Source organism: Phoenix dactylifera, chromosome 8 (genome assembly GCF_009389715.1).
Source record: "Phoenix dactylifera cultivar Barhee BC4 chromosome 8, palm_55x_up_171113_PBpolish2nd_filt_p, whole genome shotgun sequence".
Taxonomy (NCBI): Eukaryota; Viridiplantae; Streptophyta; class Magnoliopsida; order Arecales; family Arecaceae; genus Phoenix; species Phoenix dactylifera.
The window spans coordinates 18,109,030-18,135,031 of NC_052399.1; the positions used below are offsets into that span (position 1 = coordinate 18,109,030).

Consider the following 26,002-nt stretch of genomic DNA (forward strand, 5'->3'; position numbering starts at 1 on the left):
TTTTTGTTAAATAATGTTTTTTGAGTCTTTCACAAGTGAATGCATAACATAAAACATGTCACGCATAAACTGTTCAGGCGTTAGGTAGGTATTTAGGTGCTCCAAGCATCACACACACACGTTATTGTGGAGTGTTGCCCTGACATTCTTGCTTTGAGTCATAGCTACGTGTGGCTTGTGGCAAGGTTATTTTATGCTGAACCCATGTTGCAAATCTTAAGGTGAAGGTCAGGATTGCACCAAGGCATTATAGCTAAATTGGTTAGGATTGGGTTTAGTTTGTCATGTTGCGGAAAACTACGAAGAATTAATAGACCTTTTAGCATGCATGCTTCTTGGTTGAGCTAATCAGACAATCAAAGTAGAAAAGTTGCAAGCAGGTAAATCAAAAGGAAATTAACAGAAAGAAGCAGTGCGCTTTATTTAATCTTACTAAAGATTACATCAAATGTAGCACTCAGAAAATGATGTCCATGCTTATATCTTGAAGGGAAATTTGTCACTTGCAGCTATGTTTCTCTTTTGAATATTGTTATTACTCTATTAATAAAATATCTTAATAGGAAAAATAAATTGTTCTATATTTTATAGTGAAATCATCAAAACATAACTTGATTGAAATAACTGTTTATACATCTGAAAAAAATTTATTAAGCATTCCACATAACTTGATTTTGCCTCACACAGTCACTGAGTTATTATTGGTTTTCAACGTCTGATAATTTGCCAAAAAAAAACAAAAAAACAAAAAATTATGGCTGTTCTTTCCTCAAAAGTTAACACCATAGCTTATATTACAAATCTAGTTCAAAGACTCTAACAATACAGAGGGATTTTTTCCTTTTTTGAGCACTATAATTTGAGTTGTGCCACAACGGAGGCACATCAAGATTGCGCTTTACCTGATTCTGTGGTCGGGAGAGTGTTAGCAAAAACAACCAGGAATACTGTAATTTGAGTTTTGGAGCAACAAGAATCATATTTACAGAAGACTAGCAATTTTTATCATGGTGATTTAAAGTAGAGATTTATTGCACACTTTTCTCGCTAGGAAGGGCATCAGTGGTGCCGATTTCTCCACAAAAGAAAGAAAAAGAAAAAATCAATGGGGTAGTAGTGCCAAGACAGATTGGCAGTAAGAATGACAAATATATAAGAGACTTGCTGCGCTCTGTGACTTGGGTTCTTCGTATCAATTCCCAAAATTCTTAATTTGCATATAGATTCTTGATTTTGAAAATTTGTATACCTGCTTTCAAATTTTATTTGTTGCACCCACCGCATTGGAGGGTTCCCAATTCTCAGCATATTAGTCTTGAAAACCTTCTTAATTTGCAAACCGTACCTTGTTTTTTAGCATTTGAATATTAATTCTTTAAATTGTATATTAGTTTTTAATTTTTATTTAAATATTGAATTAATGCAATAATCAAAGGAAGATTGTCCTGTTATGCATGTCTCACGGGTAATTAGATTCTCCTACAGCTGAGATTTGCTTATGACAAAAACGCTTATGACAAAAACGAAGGAAAAATAACCTTGTCTGAACATCAATACCAATACAGGATACAAAAGCATGAGCCCGTGAATTTCTGGGTCTCAGGGCACAATTTACAAGGCAAATTTTTGATTTCTAGCAGAGAAATATTCCTTCCAAGAGAGAGATTCTATTGGATGTCTCCGAAGAGACATGCGCAGAAATATTCATGACACTGTCGAACAGTAGTAGTTTGGAACGACAAGCACCCATGCAACACACTGTCATTGAAGCAGAAGACTCTGCTGAGCATCTCCTTTTTGCTAGGTGTCTACTTTGGAAGCTTCAGCAACGACCCACAATTTCTTTTTTTCCCCAACTTCGACAAGGAGTCCTCATCGGAAATGTGAAAAAATTAACATCATCCTCTCACCTTGCAATTCTTTGGGAGCAAAATGGCAGCCCCTCACCTTGCAAGTGACCCCTGTCTAAATGTACAGCTCGGCAGCAATTCATGAAGAACATCAGAGCAATACGACAACTACACTAGATAAGTTCTTAACATGCAAATGCAAATTATTTTCCTTCTACAATCTCAAATCCGCCTTGCAATCAATTGAACAAGCCTTCTATGCCTTCAAACCAGCAGACCAGATGCAGCCTTATTTTTTATGTAGAACGGAACCTCGTACGGCTTTGTTGCCTCTTTGTATATGACACCGAGGAAAGTATTCGAAACTGAAAGTCTGGAAAAAAATACATACATCTCAAAGTGAATTAGAGGACTGGACATCGGCACCTACAGCATGTGACCAGTACTCCTTGACGAGCTTCGCGAATAGAGATCCCTGAGTTTTCATCAGTTTCATGGGTTCATCATACTCCACCAACTTTCCTGCAAATAAAGGAATAGCTCATGGTAAGATGTAAAGGTTTACCTAATCATTTCCATGCCCGGCCACTGTTCATATCCTGTTTCAAAAAACCAAAGAGGCGCTTATGGGACAAAGATATCAACTATCTAAATTGCACAGGGACGGACCTATCGCTCATCCCAAGTATGGTGATACTGAGCTCACTACTAAGAGGTAAAAAATTGAGAGGTTCATAGGATACTAAAGCTTGCTGAAATATGCAGAAGCGACTTATACATCCCCCTCTTTTGTGAATGCTAAAGCTTTTGGAAGAAACAACATTTTTTTTTCAGATTAAAAACCTCACGTAGTCTTCTCATTACTCAAAATAATGCATAAGAACAGTTTGAGACAAATTTGATTGGTGAGAAGGTCCTCAATCCAAGATGGAATAAGGCTTCTAGATTTTGTTATAATTAATTCAGAATCCTTGCACCTAGCGACACTTATTTTCACTTTTCAAAATGCTATTTAAGTTCATATGGGATAGATGCATGTTCTTCCCTGAGCAATAAAAGATAGATGTGTTCAACTCACCATCGCTAATAGCAAGCACCTTTGTGCAGTCGATTACGGTCGGGATCCGATGAGCAACTGTAATGACCGTGCAATCTGCAAATTCTGTTCTAATTGTCTTCTGGATGATTGCATCTGTGGCATTGTCAATAGATGCCGTGGCTTCATCAAGTACTAGTATACAACTTCTCTTCAAAAGTGCACGTCCCAAGCAAAATAACTGCCGTTGCCCCATGCTCCAATTTGACCCATCTTCAACAACTAATTGTAAGGTTTTCAGAGGAAAATAAGGACAATTTTAGTAACACATAATTGAAGCTTGTCAATATAAAAGACAACAAATAATATTACATGCTAGAAATCTTTACCTAGCGAATCCAAACCCTGTTCTTTCTCTCGAACTGCTTCCCCAAGCTGACATTTGTCGAGAACCTTTGACAAAATCAAGAAAATGCACCCACTCAGCAATGATTGAATCTTGCAGCAATGCTAAAAATACAAAAACCTTGACTAATTAACCAAAAAGAGGCCATTTTTCTGAACATAGAAACAAGCATAATCCGATCCTTTGGCACGGGCTATATGGATATTACTTCACCATCAGTTCCTATAGAAGGGAACATACTGCAAAATCTAATATGATTTCATCATTTTGTTGACACTGCTATCCGATTGTGTGCCAGTATCTTCACAGAATCAAGGATTTCTGAACCAGTACTGGGTGCCATACCGGTCGGCGCCCGGTCCGGTTCGAAACCGAGCCTGTACCAAGAGAACGCCAGCCGGAGCCGGAGAAGACGAAGAGAAAGAGAGAGCAAGCGGGGGAGGGAGGGAGAAGGAGCACCGTGGGGGGCACCGGAGGCCGGGGAGGGGGGGGATAGAGGTTGCGGCCGCGGAAAAAAATTTGAAAATTTTTAAGTGAAGTCAGCAAATCACTTATTGACTTCACTTAAAAATTTTCAAATTTTTTAATTTCGGAATTTTTAAGTGAAGTCAGCAAACAATTTGCCGACTTCACTTAAAAATTTTCAAATTTTTTCCGCAGCCGCGTCCTTCGCCGGCACCCTGCGGCGCTTCTTCTCCCTCCCTCCTCCGCTCACTCTCTCTTTCTCTTCATCTTGTCCGACTCCGGTAGCGAACCGGTTTCAAAGCCCGAACCATACCGATAGGTCGCCGGTACGGTTCGGAACGGGCGGAATCATCCGGTTCGGGACGTTCCGCATTTCTTGCACAAAACTAGTCCTTTAAGTAAACTTCTATATAAGATGGTAAAGGCCATATTCGTTGATAAGACCAGATGGCAAAAATGGGCTACAAAGCTAACCAAAACAGAGAAAATAAGATCAGCCTGCTGTGATATACTTAAAATGACACTCTGAAATAGAACCTCTTGGTTGTATTTGACTCTGTCACATTGGTATATTTATCCTATTTATAATTGCACTCATCTTGTGAATTCCTGCCGTTTGAATAGTTCTTTCCTAAGCACCCCAAACACCACTGGCCAAATAAATAAATAAATAAAAGTAAATTGCAAACAAGTTTTTGTTGCCCTCACACCTGGACACCAAAATGAGACCTCATAAACATCAGAAAATAAATATTATAGTATTAGAAGCACCACATACTGAGAAAGAACTATTACCTCCCATATCTGTTTATCCGTATATTGTCCCAAAGGATCCAAATTGTATCTGACAGAACCATGGAAAAGGGTTGGCTCTTGCGGAATGATGCCAAGGCGAGACCTCAGATCATGGAGCCCGATTGTGACAATATCTAGGCCATCTATGACAATTTTTCCTCCTGCTGGTTCAACAAGACGGAACAGTGCGCCAACTAGAGTTGTCTTTCCACTTCCAGTCCGGCCAACAATCCCAATCTTGTGTCCTCCTTCAAATGTGCAACTTATTCCACAAAGTACAAGGGGAGCATCTGGCCTGTATCTGATCTGCTTAATGCAAATTCATCAGCATTATGATTCCTACAGAATTAGAAAACACTACAATGTGTGAAATATCAGATAAAAATTTAGAGAGAGTATCCCTTTAAGATTTACCTTCAAATCTTGTAGTTCCACTCTACCAACAGCTGGCCAATCAGAAGCTGACCGGTTGCTCTCAACAACTTCTGGGGCCTCACTGGACACATGCATGTATTGATTTAGCCTTTCTACAGAGATGATCTGATTTGCAAGAGTGCACTGATTTTGAATCGAGAAAACGAGGGACATGTTCAATGAAAGACCATAAGACAGTGCCATTCCAATAAAACCTGCATTAAAAGTGGGTACTAAACTGGTTCATATTCTCTCTTTAAAATCACCTATAATTAAAATGCATACCTACCAGACCTTAGTTGGTTAATGCATATGCTCACAAATATATGTAATAATGGTGAAACAATCTATCATTATCATGAACAATATTCATTTTATTTTTCAGATATCGAACGCATCAATTTTGTTGTATTTAGGTTAAAAGTTTGATTGCCATTCAAATAATTATGTTATTGTGTTTTTGTATGACAGAATCCTATAGTAACAAAGCTTAAATCTCAAATTTTGAGATTCAATATGAAACTCCAAAGAAAAAGAAGTTATTAACGATGTAATTGTCATTTCTAGAAAGTTAACAATTATGTATTTGTTAAAATTTTGTTTGCCCCTGAGAATATGTGAAAATTGCTCCATTTTTTCCTGCATATGACATGAGATATTTTCTGTTTCATCTTAAATTTTAGGCACAGTGGTAGACTTTCTCTTCTTTTATACCTAGAGTTTAGGCCAGATTACTCCTCCCTAGGATGCTAAACAATTTATTGAATTCTTTTTTCATAATAAATGTTCTTCTGGTTATTAAGATTGGAGAACACTGTAAATGGAGGAAACAACAAAAACATGAAAGACATGCAGTGGTCCCTGCCTGTGGTGCTATTATCATACTTTAATGGAAGCTAAGTAGGCTAGGGTGCAACTTTCTAGCATTCGGGTTAGCAGATACACAAATTCCTCAATGATCATCAAGATTTTCTTCAATCAATGGAGCTCAGCTATACAAATAATGGCAGGTTCAAGGGTTCTCAAGGATCTTTTTTTTTTTTAATGATACGGAATGCTTACACAAAGGTGGAATATGATGCTGAAGTATAACTGGATGGTTGTATGATTCAAGTTGTCCTTGATGAGCATGTATGTTAAGCATGCAAGGGGGAAAGCTACATATATGGAGGATAATCCTGCCAAAGATGAAGCTCTACGTCTTTGGCAAGTTCTTAGGAAAAAGAAGTTGCCTTGGTACTGAAGTAATATTATCTTGATTGTTCAGATATTTCCCCAAAGTGTACTAGATTCATAATTACTGAAAGAATTTATAAGTATAAGAAAGTAGTACTTGCAGATGTCGAGGAAATGCCATGACTACTAATGCAAAACTAGTTTCTTTTGATGAAAAATGCAGAACTAGTTAGCATGGTGGTGGTGCAATATAACCCACCTATGGCAACTCACCAGAGCTAAAAGTTCCTGAAGGAAGCAGAGCCACGACAAGAGCTGATGAAGAAAGAATTGCAGCACTCATAGTTTCTAACCGTTGAATCAACCACTCGCTTGCTGCAAAATTGTGGAAGAAGGGACTTGCATTTTTGTCAACAAGCTTCAAATTTTTAGCAAAGAAGCGATCTTCCTCCCCAAAAGCCCTGATTGTTATTGCTCCTGCTACAGACTCAGCCAGATGATTTGCTACAAGAGATTTTGTGGTGCCATTTATCCGCATCAACTCTTTCGCAGAAGCGAAGTAGTAGCTCTATGAGGTGGTTCCAAATATAGACCCAATGTGATTCATCATATAAGAGGTAAACATATTTAAATAAATAGATGAAATATTGCAGTTTCAAATATTACCTGCAACCTGATGGTCAAATAGACCAATGGTATGGCGACAAATAAGACTTGCCATGTAACAACAGCCAGTACCCCAATACTGCCGCAAGCATTCAAGGTAGCACTGACGCTAAAGATGAAGCTAAATGGAACATCAAGGTCCACGATACTTAAATCTGAAGAAACCTGCATAAGAAAGATCAATAGGGCTGACAAGTTACTTTTATAGTAGAAAACTCTCCATTAACTAATAAGTAGCCAAATTGCATTCAGAAATCCTTACCCGACTCAGTATCCTTCCTAGAGGAGTGGAGTCAAAAAATGACATTGGTGCACGAAATAGTGAATTAAGTAGCTGAGAAAATAATGATCTTGATGACTGAAGACCCAGAGCAACTACCAATATAGATCTTGCTAACAAGAAGATGATTGTGCTGAACCCAATTGCCAAGTACACCATAATCAATCGCAACATGCTAACTTGAGGATTATCAACATTGGCTGCCAGCCATGAGTTCTGTGAAATCTGTCCAGCTACAAATATTAAATGAGAAAGAGCTGCTAGCGAGGCATACAAGTAGCCCTTGTTTTGGTTCAGATACTGTATATAAGGTTTTAGACCTGTATCACCTGTTTCTTTCTCCTCTCTCTTAATCAATTGATCTACTCCTGATTGTATTTCTTTCTTCAGCTGTTTAGAGCTATTCATACTGCTGATCTCTCTTGTAGATGTTTCACTTCTTCTGTGAGAAACAATATTGCCAAGCCTTTCAGGACCAATAGTTTCTTTATTTACATTGACGAGGTCTTGAAATTCTTTGGTAGAAGCCAATAGTTCATGATAAGGACCAGCATGCAAAACTTCCCCATCAGACATTAACTGCCAGACACAGTCATTTCAGATGGCATTCTTGAGATAACATTATGCTCACATAACATTTCCTTCAATTACTAAGACAATTATCTTTTTTAAGAAAATACTAAGCCATTTATCTTGGAACAGGATAACAAAAGGTGAAATCACACTTTCAGTTGTAAGACATTACCTTGAATCTTTTATGTGCTCGGTTATATATAGATTATGTGAACAAAACAACATTAAATTAAGCAAGAAGGCATGTTTCAAAACTTTTATAATTTTAAAAAACCCTAAAGTGATGATGAACAAAATGCATGCTTTTTTCTTCTTTTTTTCTTTTTCTTTTACGAGCGAAGTTAGGCATTTGGTAAATGCATGCTTTCTTAAATAGTTCAAGCAATGAATGGACCTTACGAGTTGTGGAGGATTCGAAAAAATTCACATGCATGTGTATAGTAGGAAATCATGGATTAAGATGGAGAACAGGGTATCTAAAACAAGCACTAAAAAAATGTTGGAGATGATGTGTGAACTGACCAAAACAGAATCGAACACTGGAAGGAAATCCACTTGGTGAGTCACTAATAGAACTGTCTTTTCTGATAGAGCTCCCATGACATATTCCTGCATAAAGTAAAAGTAAACTCATAAAGAGATCCAACGGGCAAGAAAAACAATGAGTAAGCACCAAGTCATTACATTGAATAGGCTGGTAGCAGTATGGGCATCAACAGCACTGAAAGGATCATCCAGGAGATATATATCTGCATCTTGATACAGTGCACGGGCCAGTTGAATGCGCTGCTTCTGGCCACCGCTGAGATTTACCCCTCTTTCCCCTATTTCAGTAAGATCCCCAAAGGGCAACATCTCGAGGTCCTTTACTAAAGAACACTTTTCTAGTGTTTTCTGGTATCTTTGCTTATCCATGACAGATCCAAATAAAATATTCTCTTGTACAGTTCCTGTTTGAATCCATGCCACCTGGGAAACATAAGCAGTTTTCCCATAAACTTGAATCTGCAATTTTCAGGAGAACATGTTTCAGTCTTTCAATAATATATGTCCCCTCCCCCCCCCACCCCCCCCCCCCCCAAAAAAAAAAAAGAAAAAAGAAAAAAACTATTCACAAACAGTGGAAGCTAAGAGACATGTATTGCAGCTAGAAGGATAAGAAATGGGAGGAAAGCATCATAGTTTCCAGATGGTAAGAGAATATTTAATTAGCGTGAGGCGGGTCTGATCATGATGTATATTCTACCAGAATTTTAAGCACTAAACCAGTAGTTCTATTCTTCAAGAATGCCACATGAGATTTTCAATTGCATTAAATTTCAAATGGCCCAGCATCAACTGAGGAATAAAATAGATGTTTTTTATTTTATCATCAAATTTAAAATTTTATCACATAAGATCAAAGAAACATAAGTAACATTAATATAAAATAAAAACCATGTTGTCTGTGCACCAATATGAAAAATTACATTTCTAGGATCAAAGCTTCAATCTAAGATAAAATTATACTGAGTTAGCACTACAAGGAAGAAACTGACAGTTATCTGAGTAAAAACAGATTCTGTAGATGACCAAGATGAAAGAATGCTAATAGTGATTAGTGATAAAAACATACCAAGCCCTCTGTCTTTGGAACCTCTCCTAGAATTGCTGCCAAAAGAGTTGATTTTCCTGAGCCAACCTCACCACAAATTGACACCTTGTCCCCAGCTTTAACCTCTAAGTTTATATTCCTCAATGTGGGCTTCAACATGTTCTTGTCCCAAGAAAAGCTGCAGGATTTGATAATTATCGGCTGCTTGATATCTGCAGTGTACATCCTTCTAACTTCATCATTCTGCAGCTCAGGTGCATCCAGAAATTTGACAATTCGTGCAAAGGCAACCTTCGCTTGAATGACAACTCCAATTACATCAGGTATTTGCCTTACAGGATCTTGAACAAGACGCAATGTCGCTACAAAGGTAAAAACATTGCTGGCACGAAGACGAATGCCAAGAAGATAGCATGTTAAAAAACTAGCAGCCGAAACAAGTACGGGGGATGACCAAAAGAGAAAGCTATTGTATGCTCTCCGAAGCTGAAATGCCTTCAACCATTTGCATTCCACTTCCCTCAACCCTTCTATAGCTCTCTTGAAATGTGTTTCCCAAGCATATAGCTTAAGCACTTTCATATTCACCAGAGCTTCTGACAAAGCCTTCAGCCTCGCATCCTGAGCTTCCATAAGCATTGTCTGAAATTTATGCTGTAGCTTGGCTAGTGGAGCATTGCAGATCACAGTGACTACAATCACAACCATAGCCGAGATTGTTGCAAGACCAACAGCGTTATAAAGAATTACTAGAGAAATGCAAAGTTGGAGGCTTGTTGTCCAAGTTTGATGAAACCAAAACGGGAATTCCCCTATCCTGTAGGCATCTACTGTTACATAGTTCATGATCTCCCCAGAAGAGTGGATCAGTTTTGCCGAATTTGACAACTTCAGTTGCTTCTGATAAATTGCTGCTGATAACAAAGACCTCACTTGTGATCCTAATCTTCTGGTGCGGAAGTACCACTGCCTCTGTGATAAGGATTCTAGGCATTTTGCAAGAAATAATCCAAAGGCCAGCACAAATCCTTTGTATTTGAAAGCTGCTTCCCCTGACGATAATTTGATGAAGGCATTTAGAAGCACCGGACCAGAAGATAAGGTGAGAACTTTTAGCAATGCAAAAAACCCAGAGACCAAGATTTCCTTTTGGTGACAAGAAACTATAGCCCAAAATATGGATGGAGGAGCAGTTTGTCTGCCCTGTTTTTGTCTGTTCAATTGCTCCAAAAACAGAGAGTAACAGCTCCCCGCTCGATCTACCTTGCCAAGCTGAGGTATGTCATTCTCATCTAGTGGCTTCTTGTAACCCTTCTTCATCAAAGGGTTCAGCCACCAGAAGGTCATTCTACTGAGAAATCCAGCATTTGCAAAAGGAGTCAAGTTCTCATCTGACTCAATTACATTATCATTGGACTCTCCACTCAAAGGCATATACAGAGATCCATCTACAGTCTCACAGTCCTCAGCATCTCTGGATCCCTTAAAGGCAAAAATCAGCAAAAGAATAGCTCCCGGCAATGATAGAACATCTAAAATGACCTTGATAGACAATTTCTTCGCTACCAGGATATCCAGAACAGAAGAAATACAAATAAATCCAGCAAACAATGTCATAATTCCTGACCAAATCTTAAGGAAGGCCTCCCCAAGCAGCACAGTTCTGCTGCTCGCCACCAAACCGACAACCACCATAACAATGCCCTGTGATAACACCATTAACCACCAATGCAGAGGGTGAATGGACATTCCCTTCCTCAAGTTCTCCTCCAGCATCCACAACCCGAGGCCTAGATAAACCAACCCCAAGCAACCATTGAGCAAAGCAGATGATACTTGAAGAGGTGAGGAAAACTTAAAGAGTGGTCGAACCCGAACAGCTCTCCTTGAAACTTTGCAAACAAAATTGAGCAAGAAGGAGACAAACATGAGCACATTGACAGAGATGACCAGTATGTGATTCATGCAAGTAGAAGAGTAGAGCAATTCGCTGAATCCGCAGGCCTCTCCGCCTTGATTGGAACAAACAGACTTGTGGAAAGCCATCCACGTACCTAAAATATCCAAAAAAGAAAAAATCCCATGAAAAAAAGCAACAATTTTAATTCGATGACAAAAGCGTAAGGGGTAAAACAAAGGTCAGGGATTTACCTGTGACTGTGAGAGCATCCATTTCATGCAATAACTGTCCCACTCTTGTCAATTCCTAAAACCAATTATATCTCCATCCTTTTACACCAAAAAAATAAATTTAAAAAAAACAAAAAAACTTCTCTTATCATTTGAGATTCTTAACACAGCATCTAAAAAAAAGAATTTGAAAGCATCGTAAACTGTAGGTAACGAGCAGTGAACTAATGATCCTTAAAAAAAAATAATGATGTAATAGATAGTAAAATCATGGTTCTCCAAAAATAGGAAATGAATAAATAAACAGCGAGATACCTTCAGATTGTTTTCCAAGAAGGTTGGTGAAACAGCTTTCTTGATAATAGAAAGGTCGGTTGCTTCGTTGAAGTAAACTTGCCAGTCAATAATCTGAAATTTAGTAGGACATAGTACAAATGAGATCTCTGAGAGGATTAAAACCAACTAAAAAAACCCTAAAAACCAGCACATAATTAAGCACGAGGCATGCAATGAAATCAGGACGCCGTCACTCCAACGAATTCCTTAATAAATATTCTTTTTGGGGTTATGAGCAATTCCTTAATAAAATATCAAAGTCAATCACACGGAACAACAATCTTGCACCGCTGTGCTTCATGCTTCAAGAAACTCAAAATGCACACGTTCTGTGCTTCATGCTTCGAGAAACTTAAAATGCACACCTTCTCTCCAGAAATCGAATAAACGAAGTATCAAGAAGAGATTCTTCGCATCAGAAAACAAAAACAAGAACGAAGTTCTTGATTCTTGATCGCCAAGTCCACTTTTTTTTAATAAATCAAAAAAAAAAAAGAAAGAACGAAAGACACGAGAAGAAGAACCGCACAGCGAGATCATACTCACCAAACAAACATAGTTGATTCTTGTCAATAATCTTGAAAGAAAATGATAGACAAGAATCAGATAGAATGGTTAGGACGGACGGAATAGCCGAGAATGGAAAGAGAAATGGAAGAATAAGGAGCAAGGGAAGTAATGGAGGAAGCCGAGCTCTTGCCTCTTGGGTGGCTGGCTATTCGCCTACCTTGCAGTCAAAAAAAAATGGCGGAAGCTGGATTCCGAGGTTGGCATTTATACCTAGACCGATCTATAGACCGCGTTGCTCGTATTCCGTCATCGCTCACGTCGTCCTAGCTATTCGCCGCTGGTCACTAGGAACGGTAGGCGGTGACGGTAACCCGTTCCCACCCGGCTTGGTTGCGGATTGGGGATTGAGAAAAGAGCATCTGGTGTTGGAGAAGGCTCGGAGCACAAAATTGTCGATTTGTAGAAATAATTGAAAAAAAAAACCAGGCTATCTTTTCGCAAAATTTCTGAATCCTTCATGTTTTTTCCCGAGATTTCTGATGGGTTCGAGTTCGTCGAAAGAGGTTTTTTTTTAAAGATAAAGAGGCGTAAAAATAAAAAATTACAAATACGATCACGACGCCATAATTTTATATTTTTACTTCAAATTTAAAAATCACCCAAAGTCGTTTTCTTTTTCTGCTTCTTCTCTCTCAGTATTACCTTACAAAACATTATTCACCTTTATTCAAATTAAAATAAACGAATTTTTAAATTAAAAAAGTTGTTACTATAATGAATAAGAAAATTATTAAGTAATTATTAATTTTATTATATAGTGAAAGTTATAACAAGATGGCAACTCAAAAAATATAATTGGTAAAAAAACTTCAATTAAAATTTTATTTTATTTCCTTAATGAATGGAACAATCGCTATTTTTAACAAATATAACATTAAAAATATCTCAATAAAAAAATTCTAAATTAAATTATTGTATATTAAATTTTGAAACAACCACCGGATACTTATATATGGCATTACTGAAAACCTAATGCAGTATATTTTCTATATATATAGAAAAATATTGCACGATAACCATTGATACTTTATATCAGCTTTAAGACTTTATCGAACAGTATATCAGTTTTCCAACTATTTTCTGGAAAAACTGGTGCAGGAGATTTCAGCTAATATGCATAAGCACACTTGGTAACCCTCATTCATTTAGAATTTTATAATTTTTGGAGGACACGCTTTTGCTGCAATATTATCATATTCTTTACAAAGCATGCTAATTTTGGTTCATGTGTAGATGGAACACGCTCTAACTATAAAATTTCTTTTTTTTCCCAACTACTTATGATAATTATTTTCCATGATTTCTTTTATAATTCATCCAGCTATATCTCTCCCTCACCATCCATTTTCTACTCTCTACTAACGCATCACCATGATGCTCCATCAAATCAATGACCTAAACTAAAGATGGGCTATAATGTACAAGGAACATTTTCACAGTGCAATAATCATTTACCTTTCACAATGGTGCAATAATGTCAATTTGCGAGCCCCTTAACGAAAGGACCAGCCAATCTCACCTTAGCTAGTTGGCTACTCCTCTCTCTCCAAGTAGGAACGGACAAAAGCTCAAACTCTTGTGATAATGTCCTAATTTCACAATGATAAAACAAGGCAACTTACCAAATATTGTCTTGAGTGCTGCAACATTGTGCATTGTGCCTCTCTGGTGAGCGACAAAGTATCACAAGTTTATTGATCCTCGTTTCCACTTTAAATTATATTAAATGCTTCATTTCGCTCAGTTTGTCTAGACGCTTTGACTCCAACCTAAGTGTGGTGGAGTATTATGCCCCTCTAAGTGTAACAAATAAAATGTGAAAAATGGAAAAAAGTAACCTTGTAACAGGATAAGGCACTTGGGCAGTGCTTAGAGAGAGCAACTAGCTAGGGGTTTTGCACTAGGAAACAAAAAGAGGAAAGTGGCATAAAGACAAATCAAAGCAAAAGCTAGTAATAAATTGGTCGTTGTAGTCGTAGAACGAATAAAAATTTGGTCCGCCGCGAGTCGAAACTGATGATACGTACGGGCATGGACGCAGATGATATGTACGAGCTGATTATATTTGCATGAAGCAACCGGTTTTGCATTGTTTCAATTAAGTCAGATGCATCAACCATGATGCTGACTTGATGAAGCCAGGCTTGCATCATATACGTGTCAGGCCTTCACCAAAACAAAATACAGCATTTTACACATGGAACTAACCAATGCAGCAACTCCTTCCTTTTTTTTTTCCTCATCATAAAAGAGCAGCGTGTCTACTAAAAAATAATATAACAACATACTAAGATTGAAAGTGTAATTTTGGGCTCTTGTAATTTCATAGCATGCAAAGGCTGTTGTTAGTTTAGATTTTGGGGTCGCATTAGTAGAATGGAGGCATTGGCAAAGTAATCTATTCTTTTTTATCCTCTATTATTTTATCATTTTAGATTTATTATTATTATTATTATTTGATAAGGCAGATAGATCACACCATTCTTGATAATATTCAAAAAAATCAGAAAAAAGTGTTCCGAAAAGGATGGCATAGTCTTATAGCTCTTCCAAAGAACACCAGTAGAGTATCGGACAACAAAAGAGACAATTCAGTCAGCAACTCTATTCGTCTTCTGGTACATTTGAGTGGCCTGAAAAGTACTACAATCTATCATCAATCTATGGATGTTTTGCAGTAGTGAATATCCAGCGCTAGCATGCTGCCTATAGATTATAGATTCTCTCATAAATTGCTTGGTACCTCTCCTAAATTGGTGGGTTAGAAGTTACATGCCTAGATGGAAACCGAAATCAATTATGGATTTAATAAAAAATTAAGAGAGTGGATCTACCGCCGGCACAGGGCTAGCAATGGACATAAATATCATTCAAAATTAAAACCCAAACATCAACTTTGTTGAGGTAGTACTTCCATCTTGAGGTAATGCACAGATCGACAACAATCAATTGTTCATAAATAACATACGCTAAAATATCTACATGATTCTTTGTCGTAATGTCAGCTAAGATGGCTTGATCCTGTGGCCTTATTAATAACGTTGGTTGGTGCGTGGCTCACATGACTTTAAAGGCAACAAGCACTGGACCTATCGAGCTTGTCTTTGATAATCGATGAAAGCGATGCTCTTACTTGTATATTCTAATATTCATCTTGAATTCTGAAGTGCCATACTTCATTACGTCGTAATATGAGGCCTCTTATACTAAAAAGAAAAGAACAAGAAAACATATCTTGCCATCCTTCCTCTCTACACTAACTCTACACTATTTTTTATAATTATTAACTCCACAATAATAAAATCACTACCATCTTAAATTATATATCCTAATCGATTGAACTGTTTCTCAAGAAAAATATAAGAGAATATGGCTCTCAAATTCGACAATGCATTTATTAGATTAGATTATTCAGCATTGCTCTTATTCAATGGACCTGTACATCCTCATGGCTCCATGGGAAGTGGAACCCTTAACTCGTTTGGTTCGCGGGAAGCATTTTCCCTCCTAGGAATATGATTCCTGGGAAACAAATTCCTAAGAAAAGGATGCCTAGGAAAGTACTTTTGGCATGTTTGGTTGACCATGGGAAAATAACAAATTTTCAAAGTGCTTATGTTTGGTTGGCCATCCACTTTCCTAGGAAAGTTATGTATAATTCCTATTATGCCCTTAATAAAAATTAGGTTTTTAATGTCTCTTTAATGCTTCTTTAATGCTGAAGGGACTTTTTGGGAAAAAGTAAAAATGGAATAATTTCTGCCTCATGGGAAAGTAACTTTCCCATGTTTCTCATGGAAAAGACTTTTCCATGAAATGTGGGAATCATATTTCCATGGAAATTCAACTTTTTCTTCTCTTTTTTTTGAAAACTCCAACCAAACAAGAGGCATTTCATTACTTTTTCGTTGACCACACTTTCTCCCTTCTTTTTCCGCGAACCAAACGAGCCCTAAGGAAAACAGGACGGCTCGTATGTTGAACCCTTGCAAGGTCTTGTCAAAACAAAAGAAAGAAAGAAAGAAAGAAAGAAAAATTACTTGATTGGCCTGGTGTTATGGCTATTAAAAGCCCACGCGCGCATGCGAACAAAAAGAGAGCGTTGGAACCAGCACTAGTCACCTCACCAAGCAGCCATCTTTGACGACATGTCTCATCGCTCAGGTCGCCGGAAGAGGCGGCCGGTCTTGGCGTCACCGCCGTGACGGGTTCCACTTCGCCACTGAGACGTGGTAACGTTTATTTTCGTTTTTTTCTCTCTTTTTTTTATGAGGAGGCGTTAACATCATCCTCCATTCTATGTCCATTTTATTTTATTTTGGACCAGGCTCCTCCACAGACCGAACTGCTGCTTATAGAACAAAAACTTAGTATGGTTGGAGTCAAAGTGAGGGTCGATATTTTGTAGAATTGAATCCCAATCCCTTACCCAAGTGATAGAGGGTTGTATGATCTGAACAAATGGTTGGTGGTAAAATTATGATCTTTGTGATTTTTTTTAAAAAATATACTTGGCAAACTCCCTAACGACACATATATTAGTTGCGTTTTTCAAGTTTTCCGACAAGATTTTCAAAAAAAAAAAAGTTTTTTTTAGAGAATTTTGTTTCTCTCTCTGCGCAAGTTTGTCCCCACATCGAACAGAGGCTTCTTCTAAACTTCTATATATAAAGAGCTTAAATCTCATTTCTAATCTTTAATACGCGTCTGGGAGAGAGACAGAAATCTTCGATACGCGTGTTCGTGTTCCGAGTCGACCCGTGCCGAATCGGATCGGGCTGGGGTTGTGGGTGTTGGGTTTGGGTTATCCGGGTTCTCGCTTACATATACCTTATCTATTTTATCTTTTGCAAGCGACTCACTTCCTCCTTATTCCCTCAAAAAAAAAAAAAAAACACAGAAATAAATTGCCTGTCTGCTGCCCCTAATAAAGAAATAAATCATTCGTGGACTTAATACTAAAGGTGGGAAAAAAATGTTCAGCAAGAAATCAGGAGCATGCACCTAACATGTAAGCCAAGAAATCTTCTACAGATGATTTTCTTATGTTTCTTTCTAAATTTTTGCATTATTTGCAGCGTACTCATTGATATATTTGGTTAAATCTAGCTTTTATTGTATCTATGTGCAGTATGAAAAGGATATGGGTGTGGGTGTCCCGACAAGCTCCACCATCTGGGGGGAAGCAACAAGCAAATAATAGATAAACTCTTAGAGAATGGTTGGCATAGAGCGATCATTCCAAAATCAAAAGTGATGTGGGTAAAAATGATAAGGCCATCGTGTTTGGTTCACTACGGTGTGGTATTGATTTCAAACTACCCCTACTTTTCAAATCACCAACCGATCTAGTGATAAGATAGCCATTTTTGATGTCGGAAATCAAAGATCAACTCAAGACAATGATATTGGGCTAAAATTTGAGGACAAAAATATTCCTCAGTCTAGCGAGAAAAATAGGTATAGTAATATGCCGTTAATATATTATATCAATATATTATATTATATTGATATTATATATTGCATTTATGATATATATTATATTATAATATATAATTAATTGTATTATTGTTATATTGTTATTCAATGATAATTTTAAATTCTAGTAGAAATATATTTTTATATTTTATATTTATATAATAAAATTATTTAATATATTACTTCTATTTATCTTATTTTTTAATCAAAAATATTAATATTAAAGATATATTATATGCATAAATAAAAATAATAATTCTATAATAATATTTAATATTTCTTTATAGAACTAATATTCTATAGGACTAATAAATATATTTTATGAAATATATAAATATTTTTATTAATATATTTATATGATTAATAAATATATTTTTATTTATTTATTAAAGTGATTTTTTCCCGTTTAACACTAACTACAAAATTTGATGGATTTTAACATTACAAAAAACAAATTTGCACCAAGCTCAAGCAAAAACGTGGCAGCTTGCTTTCTATTGAAGATTGACTATGAGTACAGAGAAGACTGGCAACAGTCAATAGACCTCGTAGAGGCCACCAAGGTAGTAGCCTAGTGGTAAGGGGGCGATAATTCCGCCCAAGTTGCCTGGGTTCGAAACGCGCGGGCTTCGATTAAATTAGGGGACCGGATGCCCCACGCCTGGCTGGCTTGTTGGTGGTTATGCTTTTCTTGCACTTGTACCAAGGTGGCGCTGGGGTGACGTACCCACACATGAGGCGGTGAACCCAGTGGGGTGAGCCCACGGGTCGGAGAAGACACGCGAAACCTGCGACCTGTATTAAACATTCCCTAATAGAAGGGGGCCCAGTAATGGGGTTGCTACGCGGGTGGGCTGGTCCCTCCCCCTCCCCTCCTATTTTTTTCACCCAAAAAAATAGACCTCGTAGAGCGGTGAGGTTTAGGTATGCATTTTTTATGTACAAATATTATAGTCAATGATCTAGATTTTTTTATTTTAAGATAGATTATTGAATTTGGAAGTGCACATAAAGTTTCCATTAAAAAAAAAAAAAAAAAAGCTTGGATGTAACTCCCTCTCTTGCCACGTGGTCTGTATCATAACCACAGCCTCTACTCTATATTAATTAAACACGAGAAACCATGCCAGAAAAGACTGTATAACCAGCCTATTTGCGAACTGCCGGACACCTGCGGAGATCTCTTATCGTATTCGTCTCAATAATGCAAAGAAGACAATTTGTAGCTCTCAAACCTTTGGATTTAGTGCTTTGGGCTTGGTAATTTGTCGTATAAATGAATAATAAAACAAACGAAAGGAGCCGTGTGCATTCAGACGACCCAAATACTAATTTGAGGCGGCTGCGTTCCATTTAAAAAAATCAATCACATACAGGCCTTATCTCACCCAAAATCTAATTTGAGGAACGGAAAAAGCCGTTCCTGTTAAAGCCTAATCAAGTTATCATGGAGTATGATTTCAGAAGTTAGTCATGCTTACGGTACGACGTAAAGCCCATTTCCAGGTTGTGTCGACTTCTATCCTAGTTCTGTACAAATTAACACAGCTCGGATCTAACCCCTGTTCAAACAGATATATTGTGGACCCAAACACAACTGCAGCAAAACATGAGCAGTCAACGCTGCAATCAACTTGGCATCACATCACAGATATGACTGTTTGTACATTAGCAAGAATTTTCCTTTCCATATGGATCTGCAAGTATCCTGTTGATGGAGGAATTTGAGCTTCACGGATGTGTGGGACCGGCTGTTGTCCTGCCAGCCTTGAGCTAGCACAAAGAAGGGGCAACTGTTTGAAAAGTTTTGGAAGTGAAGTTAAGCTTCACGTATGTGCAGGACCAGATGTTGTTCTTCCAGCCTTGAGCTAGCACAAAAAAATACGTAAAACAGTGAATTAAGAATTAATACGTGGGTGAAACGGCAGTGGTTTCTGTCAATCCACCTAAGGTTTTGTTTTGCTATGGAGCTGAAGGACCACATACCCTTTGGTCTCAGACGAAAGATCTGAATGGATAATTTCGATTAGAAAATACGTAAAACAGTGAAGAATACGTGGGTGAGACGGCCGTAGGAAACTAACCATGATTGCTATACCCTGCGACAAATTTACGTAATGAAACGCATGCATGCATCACCGCCCAATCACGTCTCTTGTTCTGTAAGCAGTTTGGATGATACCGTACGTCTCTTGTTCTGTAAGCAATAAGTCGGAGACTTGAATTCGGATACCTCGGCCTCCCTTCTCAAATCTGATTAATTATTTTTTTTGATTTTGGAAATGGCGGCTTGGCGACTTAAGACTGTATTAACTAGATAAGTTTATTCACTACTTTCTGAGTGGTGTTTGACTAATGAGCTGAATAACATTAAGTATATCGATCTTACTACTTTTTGAATGGCTTGGCTTGCTTAGAGTTTAGATATAACCCTCTTGGTATGAACAACATTAGTCGTTGAGACTATGTTGGTTAAAAAAGTTTTTTTACTACTTTCCAAGTGATGTTTGGCTAGTTAGTTGGATAGTTTTATGTTAAGCATATTTTGAGTGGTGTTCAATTGGTTGCATGGATAATTTTATGTTATTTATTCATCCTTTGATCGTTTGGCTTACCCAGAGTCTAGGTGGTGTAGGATGGATACAAGATAACAGGTGGGGATTAGCCCCCTCCAAGTCTCAAAAAAGAATGAATTATATTAGTTTGACTGAATTATAAGTCTATCTACCACTTCTTGAGCGGTGTCTGGCTATATAGCTCGATAATGCATGTTGTAGTAATTTTATTCCCTGCGTTTTAAACACATCAGTAACATGTTGGATGCTCAGCATAATATTAATGACCTATGGCTGTGGCTGGAATTGAACACCTGCAACTTGGTGTACGCGTATTCAGTAATTAACGATGCCTCACATGATGCGAGCATGAGTGTAGCCAACAAAGTCAGAAAAAAAAAATTGGCGAAGAGAGTAAGGAACATCCACTTGATTCTCCCAAAAAAATCATTCAGAGTAATGTGCCGCAAATTAGGCCATCCAGTCAGCCGTATTGTTCGCCTCTCAGTAAACGTGAGTGGTCCAGAAGGAGCCACACCCTCTCGCAAGTCTACAGATGTCATGGAGCAGCGACTGTCGACCTTTTCCGGCCTTTTCCGGTGTGCCTACCTCAAACCCACTCGATCATCGTAGCCGAATCCCTTTCGAGATGGATACAAGCCACACCCAGGGTGTGCTTGGCATAGGAGATGTCCTCCCACGCTGCTCTCAACTCAGCACCAATGACCGTAGTGTCAAATATCCGCTGCCCCCTAGCTGCCACAAGTTATCTAGAGTTGTGGTCTCTAATAACAAAGCTCACTCCACTTTCTCCTCCCTCAGCAATACTACTTTCGAAATTCACCTTAAGATAGCAAATCTGGTTGCTGAAGCAAAAGTGTACACAACCGTTACCATCAAGGTATTCACACTAGAAATTATTGGACTGGTCCACTGGACATGGTCCGACCATCTAATTTAAATCTCTCCATTCATACACTGCCGCAATCGCATCCTCTCTCTCTTCAATAATCTCTCTCACACGCGCCATATTGGCTAAGAGATGGGGCAGGGAGTTCCTGGATGTTTGGAGGATTCATGTATAGAGAAAATATCAGCTGTATGCATAAGGATCGGGACCAGTTACTTGAATTTGTGAAGCAGAATATAAGCGGTTTATCTGTAGAGTTTAGGATATTTCTGTTCATTTATGGGTTGTGGCTTTATTTGATGTGGTGTTGGATTGGTTGAGGCCTTTCCCTCGCCACATTCTTGTTTTTTTTATTCATCATCATCCTTTCTATCATCTCATTATCTTAATAAAAATGATCGCAATAGCATGTTCTTCAAAAAAATAAACAAATTATTTCTCAAAAAATTCTAATATATATATTTTTAATCCAGTGCAACAGTACAGTGGAAATGTTGTTTCCACCGGCGCACAAGGTTCAGAAGACCTTTTCTTCAAAATGATGCGGCATATTAGCTAATAAATACTTAACGAAAAAAAAGCTAATAAATTTTCTAATAAAGTGGCTAAAAAGAAAATTAGCTAATAATTCAACATCATTTTGTTAAAGAACTTGGCAACCCGGTGCTCTCAAACTCTCCGATGATTGTAGCCTTACTCATGGATAATACTATTTTCTAGTTTCTTATATAGAAACTAAGTTTAAGCTAGCAAACTAAAGGATGAATCGAGCATCCAAGATTTGAATCCAAAACCTATCAAACTCAGGAGCCTCACCTCTGGATAATACCATCTTTTGGTTTGTTTTATAGGAAATTGAGTTTATTGTTGGCCTTGCAAACTACCACAACACATTAACAATAGAGTGAATCTAGTTTCTTATAGGGTTCAGAGAAGCATTTATATCGAAAAGAGGATGCAACTTATATATATATATATATATATATATAATGTATGCATGTATATAGTTGAATCCAGCTATTCGCCCTCACCTAGAAGCCCCGCATCACTCCAAACTCTGATGAAGGCAGGATTTGAACCCAATTTTTTGCTGCAATCACTAAACAACTTCACCAATTTGTTTTGTTAAACCTGCAGCTTAACTAAATATTGCTTAAACATGACAACCAATACTCTATGGGTACTTGTCCTAACACATCGTTGGATGAGTGTGACAACATCGTTGTTCCACAACTAATGATCTTTTTATTTGAAGTTGTTGGGCATCGATCATGGGCTTGATGCTAGTTGTTCGGTGGAAGTGCAGAACTTAACAAAACAAAATTGACTAGGTTTTGGAGCTCTTGTAAAAGTTCACCATTGCATTTCTTCAAGATAGAAAGGTTCTACAAGTTTGTTTTTATTGTTCATTGTTTCCATACTTGCGATGAATTTTAACATTTATCCATGATTTGAATGCTTGCCTTCACAACCTATTCTCCTATCCCTTAACTATAACTAATTAATTGATGCAAAGTTATGATTCATCCTTTGATCCTATTGAGCTGAATCCCCAAAGAGAAGGGGCCAATTCCCGCGACAAAGAGTGAGGTATTGGGCCGCAGCACGGTGGAAGCCGATGTTGCAAACTGGCCCAGTAGACTTGAGATATGGGCTAAGATAATGGCAGGCCTGGAACTTGAGCTGCGTTGGAACAAATTCTAACCTCAGTTTCAAGGGGTGGCTTACTGAGACGTTCAGAAAAAGGTCTCACGGGTGGCTTACTGAGACGTTCAGAAAAAGATCTCATGGGTAAGATAGAATACGGATTTAGATAGGCTAAAGATCACAGAACAAATACGGAAAACAAAGACAAAATACCCAAATGGGCCCCTACCAAACCCTCCCCCACCAAGCTAGCCTATGATCATTTGTTCTAGACGGGACTCAAATAGAGCGCATGTGAGGATTATTTGTTGTATTATCATTAATCTTTTCATTAAATTATCAAAAAGAAATTCTCCTCATTAAATCTTCCACGGTTAGTGTTAGCGTATCACCTATATTAACCTATATGATTTTAGAGATACCTAACAATCTGTATCACCTATAAATTTATTTATTTTTTTTGTTAACGTGATTATATATCAGCCTACATTATTTTTTTATATAAAGTCTACACATAAGTATATATAACTCCTATATACCAAATGTAATGAAATAGAGAAATGTGGCGAAATAGAGAAATAAAATCAGTTTTCTCTTTTCTGTTTCCTTGTTTTTCCCTTCTTCTTCAAATATTTTAACAGTTAGATCCAAGAAACAGATCAAGAAGCAGCTATATCTATTTTTCTAGATCCCATAAAAACCCCACGTCGCTTGGATCGCACCCTTCTTGGCTTGTAGAATTAAGAAGCCTTGTACCCTCTTTAATAAAATGAAGAAAATTTTTTCACCATGTCCCGATTAATTCAGCTTGCTCAAATAGTGCAATGGTGAGGGAAGAGCAACATGGGCAGTTTCAGCGATCAAAGGGATGTGGGCCGTTGGCCATGGACCTCATAAGGTAATTTTGCAAAAAAGAACCCACCTTATATTATTTTTCCAATTCGAAATATTTCTATTTATTTTATCTCGAAATGATTTAGTTTTGAAAAAATTTCTGATGGTTGTCTTTGGCCCCATGGAGTCACCTCAATCATTTATGACAAATTCTGTGCGCAATGGCATAAAAAAAAATACAGACATTATTTACAAACGCAGGAGCATTCACTATTAATATATTAATGATTAGAACTGAATAGGAAAAACAACAGTGAAGCATTTATCTATTGATTACGAGGGCTAATTAAGATAAATGTTAGTTAAGCCCCAGAAAAACTCATTCAACCAAACTGTTATCTGTTGCTTCCAAGCAATTATTGTGGGGGAGTATTCTCGCTGGCCACACCACCCACACAGCCACAAGGTTCATTCGCAAAATAAAACAGAAGATAAGGTTTTATATGAAAAACAAAAACTAAAGTTTAAGCCTGATCTTATCCTGAAAAACCAAAAAAAAAAAAAAATGAACCTTTCAACCTGAATTAGGAATCTTAAAAAGAGAGCCCATCCCAACAAGAAGCAGTAATTTCATGATATTTTGATCTGATAGACTCTTGCTTCATAATAATTTTTCTGGTCCTTCCAAAAGGAATTTTACAAACCCCTCATATGATAAAATAAGATGATCATAAACATTTACATAAACTCCACTCTAATTCCACATGAAAGAGAGGGATCGAGATTAAGCTATACAAACATAAATACATTAAATAGAAATAGAAACATAAAACATAAAAATTCATCAAACCATACAAAAGCTTTCCATACAAATATTATATCCATCAAACCATCTCCGTAGAAACTAGAAATAGCGTGCGTAGATCCGCCCGTAATCTTTGTTTTTCAGAAGCAACCACCCAGATGTAAGGTTGCTCTCATGGTGGGCGGCACACCGTGCTCGGTGCAGAGCAATTTGAGCTTCCACTCCGGCATGGCCTCGCTGTCGGCCCTGCCGCCGCCGCCGCGGGGGCGGTGCGACGGCACCTGGAACGAGCTCGCCCTCTCCTTCCCCTTCTGCGGCACCCCGCTTCCCCCCATGTTCCCTGCCTTCGCCACCCCTTGGGTCCCGCTCCCACTCATCTCTCTCTAATATTATTCTCTTCCTCCTCAGAGCTCTAAACAAGGGAGTTGATATAGATCAGGTCAGGGGTGGTGATCGTAGATAAAAGATTAGAAGGGATTGAGAGAGAGAGAGAGAGAGAGAGATGGTGTACCAAATGTCAAGCCTTCACTGTTGTGCATTTACTGTTTGAACGATGATTTCGTTGGCTTCACCTGCAAAGATTCCAGAGCCCACATCCCCAGGGCATTCCCGGAGACGTGGACAACGTGAACGAGAGATATAAGCCCAGATGGAGGGTGATGACGAGAGGCCAGCAGTAGTAAACATAGTTTAATCGATCACGGTCAGGCGAAAGTGATGGGCTTGTAGTTGTGGATGAAGGCAAGTTTTTTTTTCTTCCTTTCCTAATCTTATCTTTAATTGTCGGCAACTCGTGAACGGCCATTTTGGATTATTCTATGGGTTTTTCTTTTGATAATTTTCACTCGAAACCCGGCTCCAATCACTAATCATATTCCTATCGATTTGGTTCAGGGAAAATATTTTTCCTCCTACAAATATAATTTTTTTAAAAAAATTTGAAAAATATACTTTTAGCATGTTTGGTTAAATATGAAAAAGTGACAGATTTTCAGAGTGCTTATGTTTGGTTGACCATCCACTTTTCTGAAAAAGTTATGCGTGTAATTCATATTATATTCTTAATAAAAATTAGGTCTTTAATGCTTTTTTAATGCTGAAGAGTTTTTTTGAAAAAAAAATAAAGATAGAGTGATTCCTGCCTCATGGAAAAGTAATTTTTCCATATTTCTTATGGGAAAATAATTTTTCATAATTTTTTATAGGAATGTATGGTCATATTTTCATGAGAATACAACTATCCATTTCTCTTCTTTGAAAACTTCAATTAAACAAAAGGTATCTCATTACTTTCTCGTTGACCACACTTTTCTTCCTTATTTTCTCGCGAACCAAACGAGCCCTAAGTGCTGTGCATTCTTAGATGGCTGTCATGGCTACCAAATAATATCTAACATATTGATATTATATATATATATATATATATATATGCGTGCGCTCGTAGACTATTTTATTTGATGATTATTTATTTTTTAATAATGA

General features: G+C 37.6%; 1 protein-coding gene and 1 long non-coding RNA gene across 2 annotated transcripts; both read right to left on the reverse strand.

The window, feature by feature from the left end:
- Window positions 1–1,514: 1,514 nt before the first annotated feature.
- LOC103710863 (ABC transporter C family member 10-like) lies at window positions 1,515–12,442 on the reverse strand. Its single transcript, XM_008796773.4, has 14 exons — window positions 12,268–12,442; window positions 11,701–11,793; window positions 11,407–11,484; window positions 9,277–11,309; window positions 8,346–8,666; window positions 8,184–8,270; window positions 7,071–7,667; window positions 6,809–6,973; window positions 6,416–6,710; window positions 4,967–5,181; window positions 4,553–4,858; window positions 3,276–3,339; window positions 2,929–3,168; window positions 1,515–2,372 (listed from the first exon to the last, which is right to left on the reverse strand). Exons 3-14 carry the CDS (start codon window positions 11,426–11,428, stop codon window positions 2,245–2,247), a joined length of 4,473 nt encoding a protein of 1,490 aa, XP_008794995.2. The 5' UTR covers window positions 11,429–11,484; window positions 11,701–11,793; window positions 12,268–12,442; the 3' UTR covers window positions 1,515–2,244.
- Window positions 12,443–24,353: 11,911 nt separating this feature from the next.
- LOC108511431 lies at window positions 24,354–25,317 on the reverse strand. Its single transcript, XR_001879672.3, has 2 exons — window positions 25,032–25,317; window positions 24,354–24,932 (listed from the first exon to the last, which is right to left on the reverse strand). It is a non-coding gene; the product is annotated as an uncharacterized LOC108511431 (long non-coding RNA).
- Window positions 25,318–26,002: the final 685 nt, after the last annotated feature.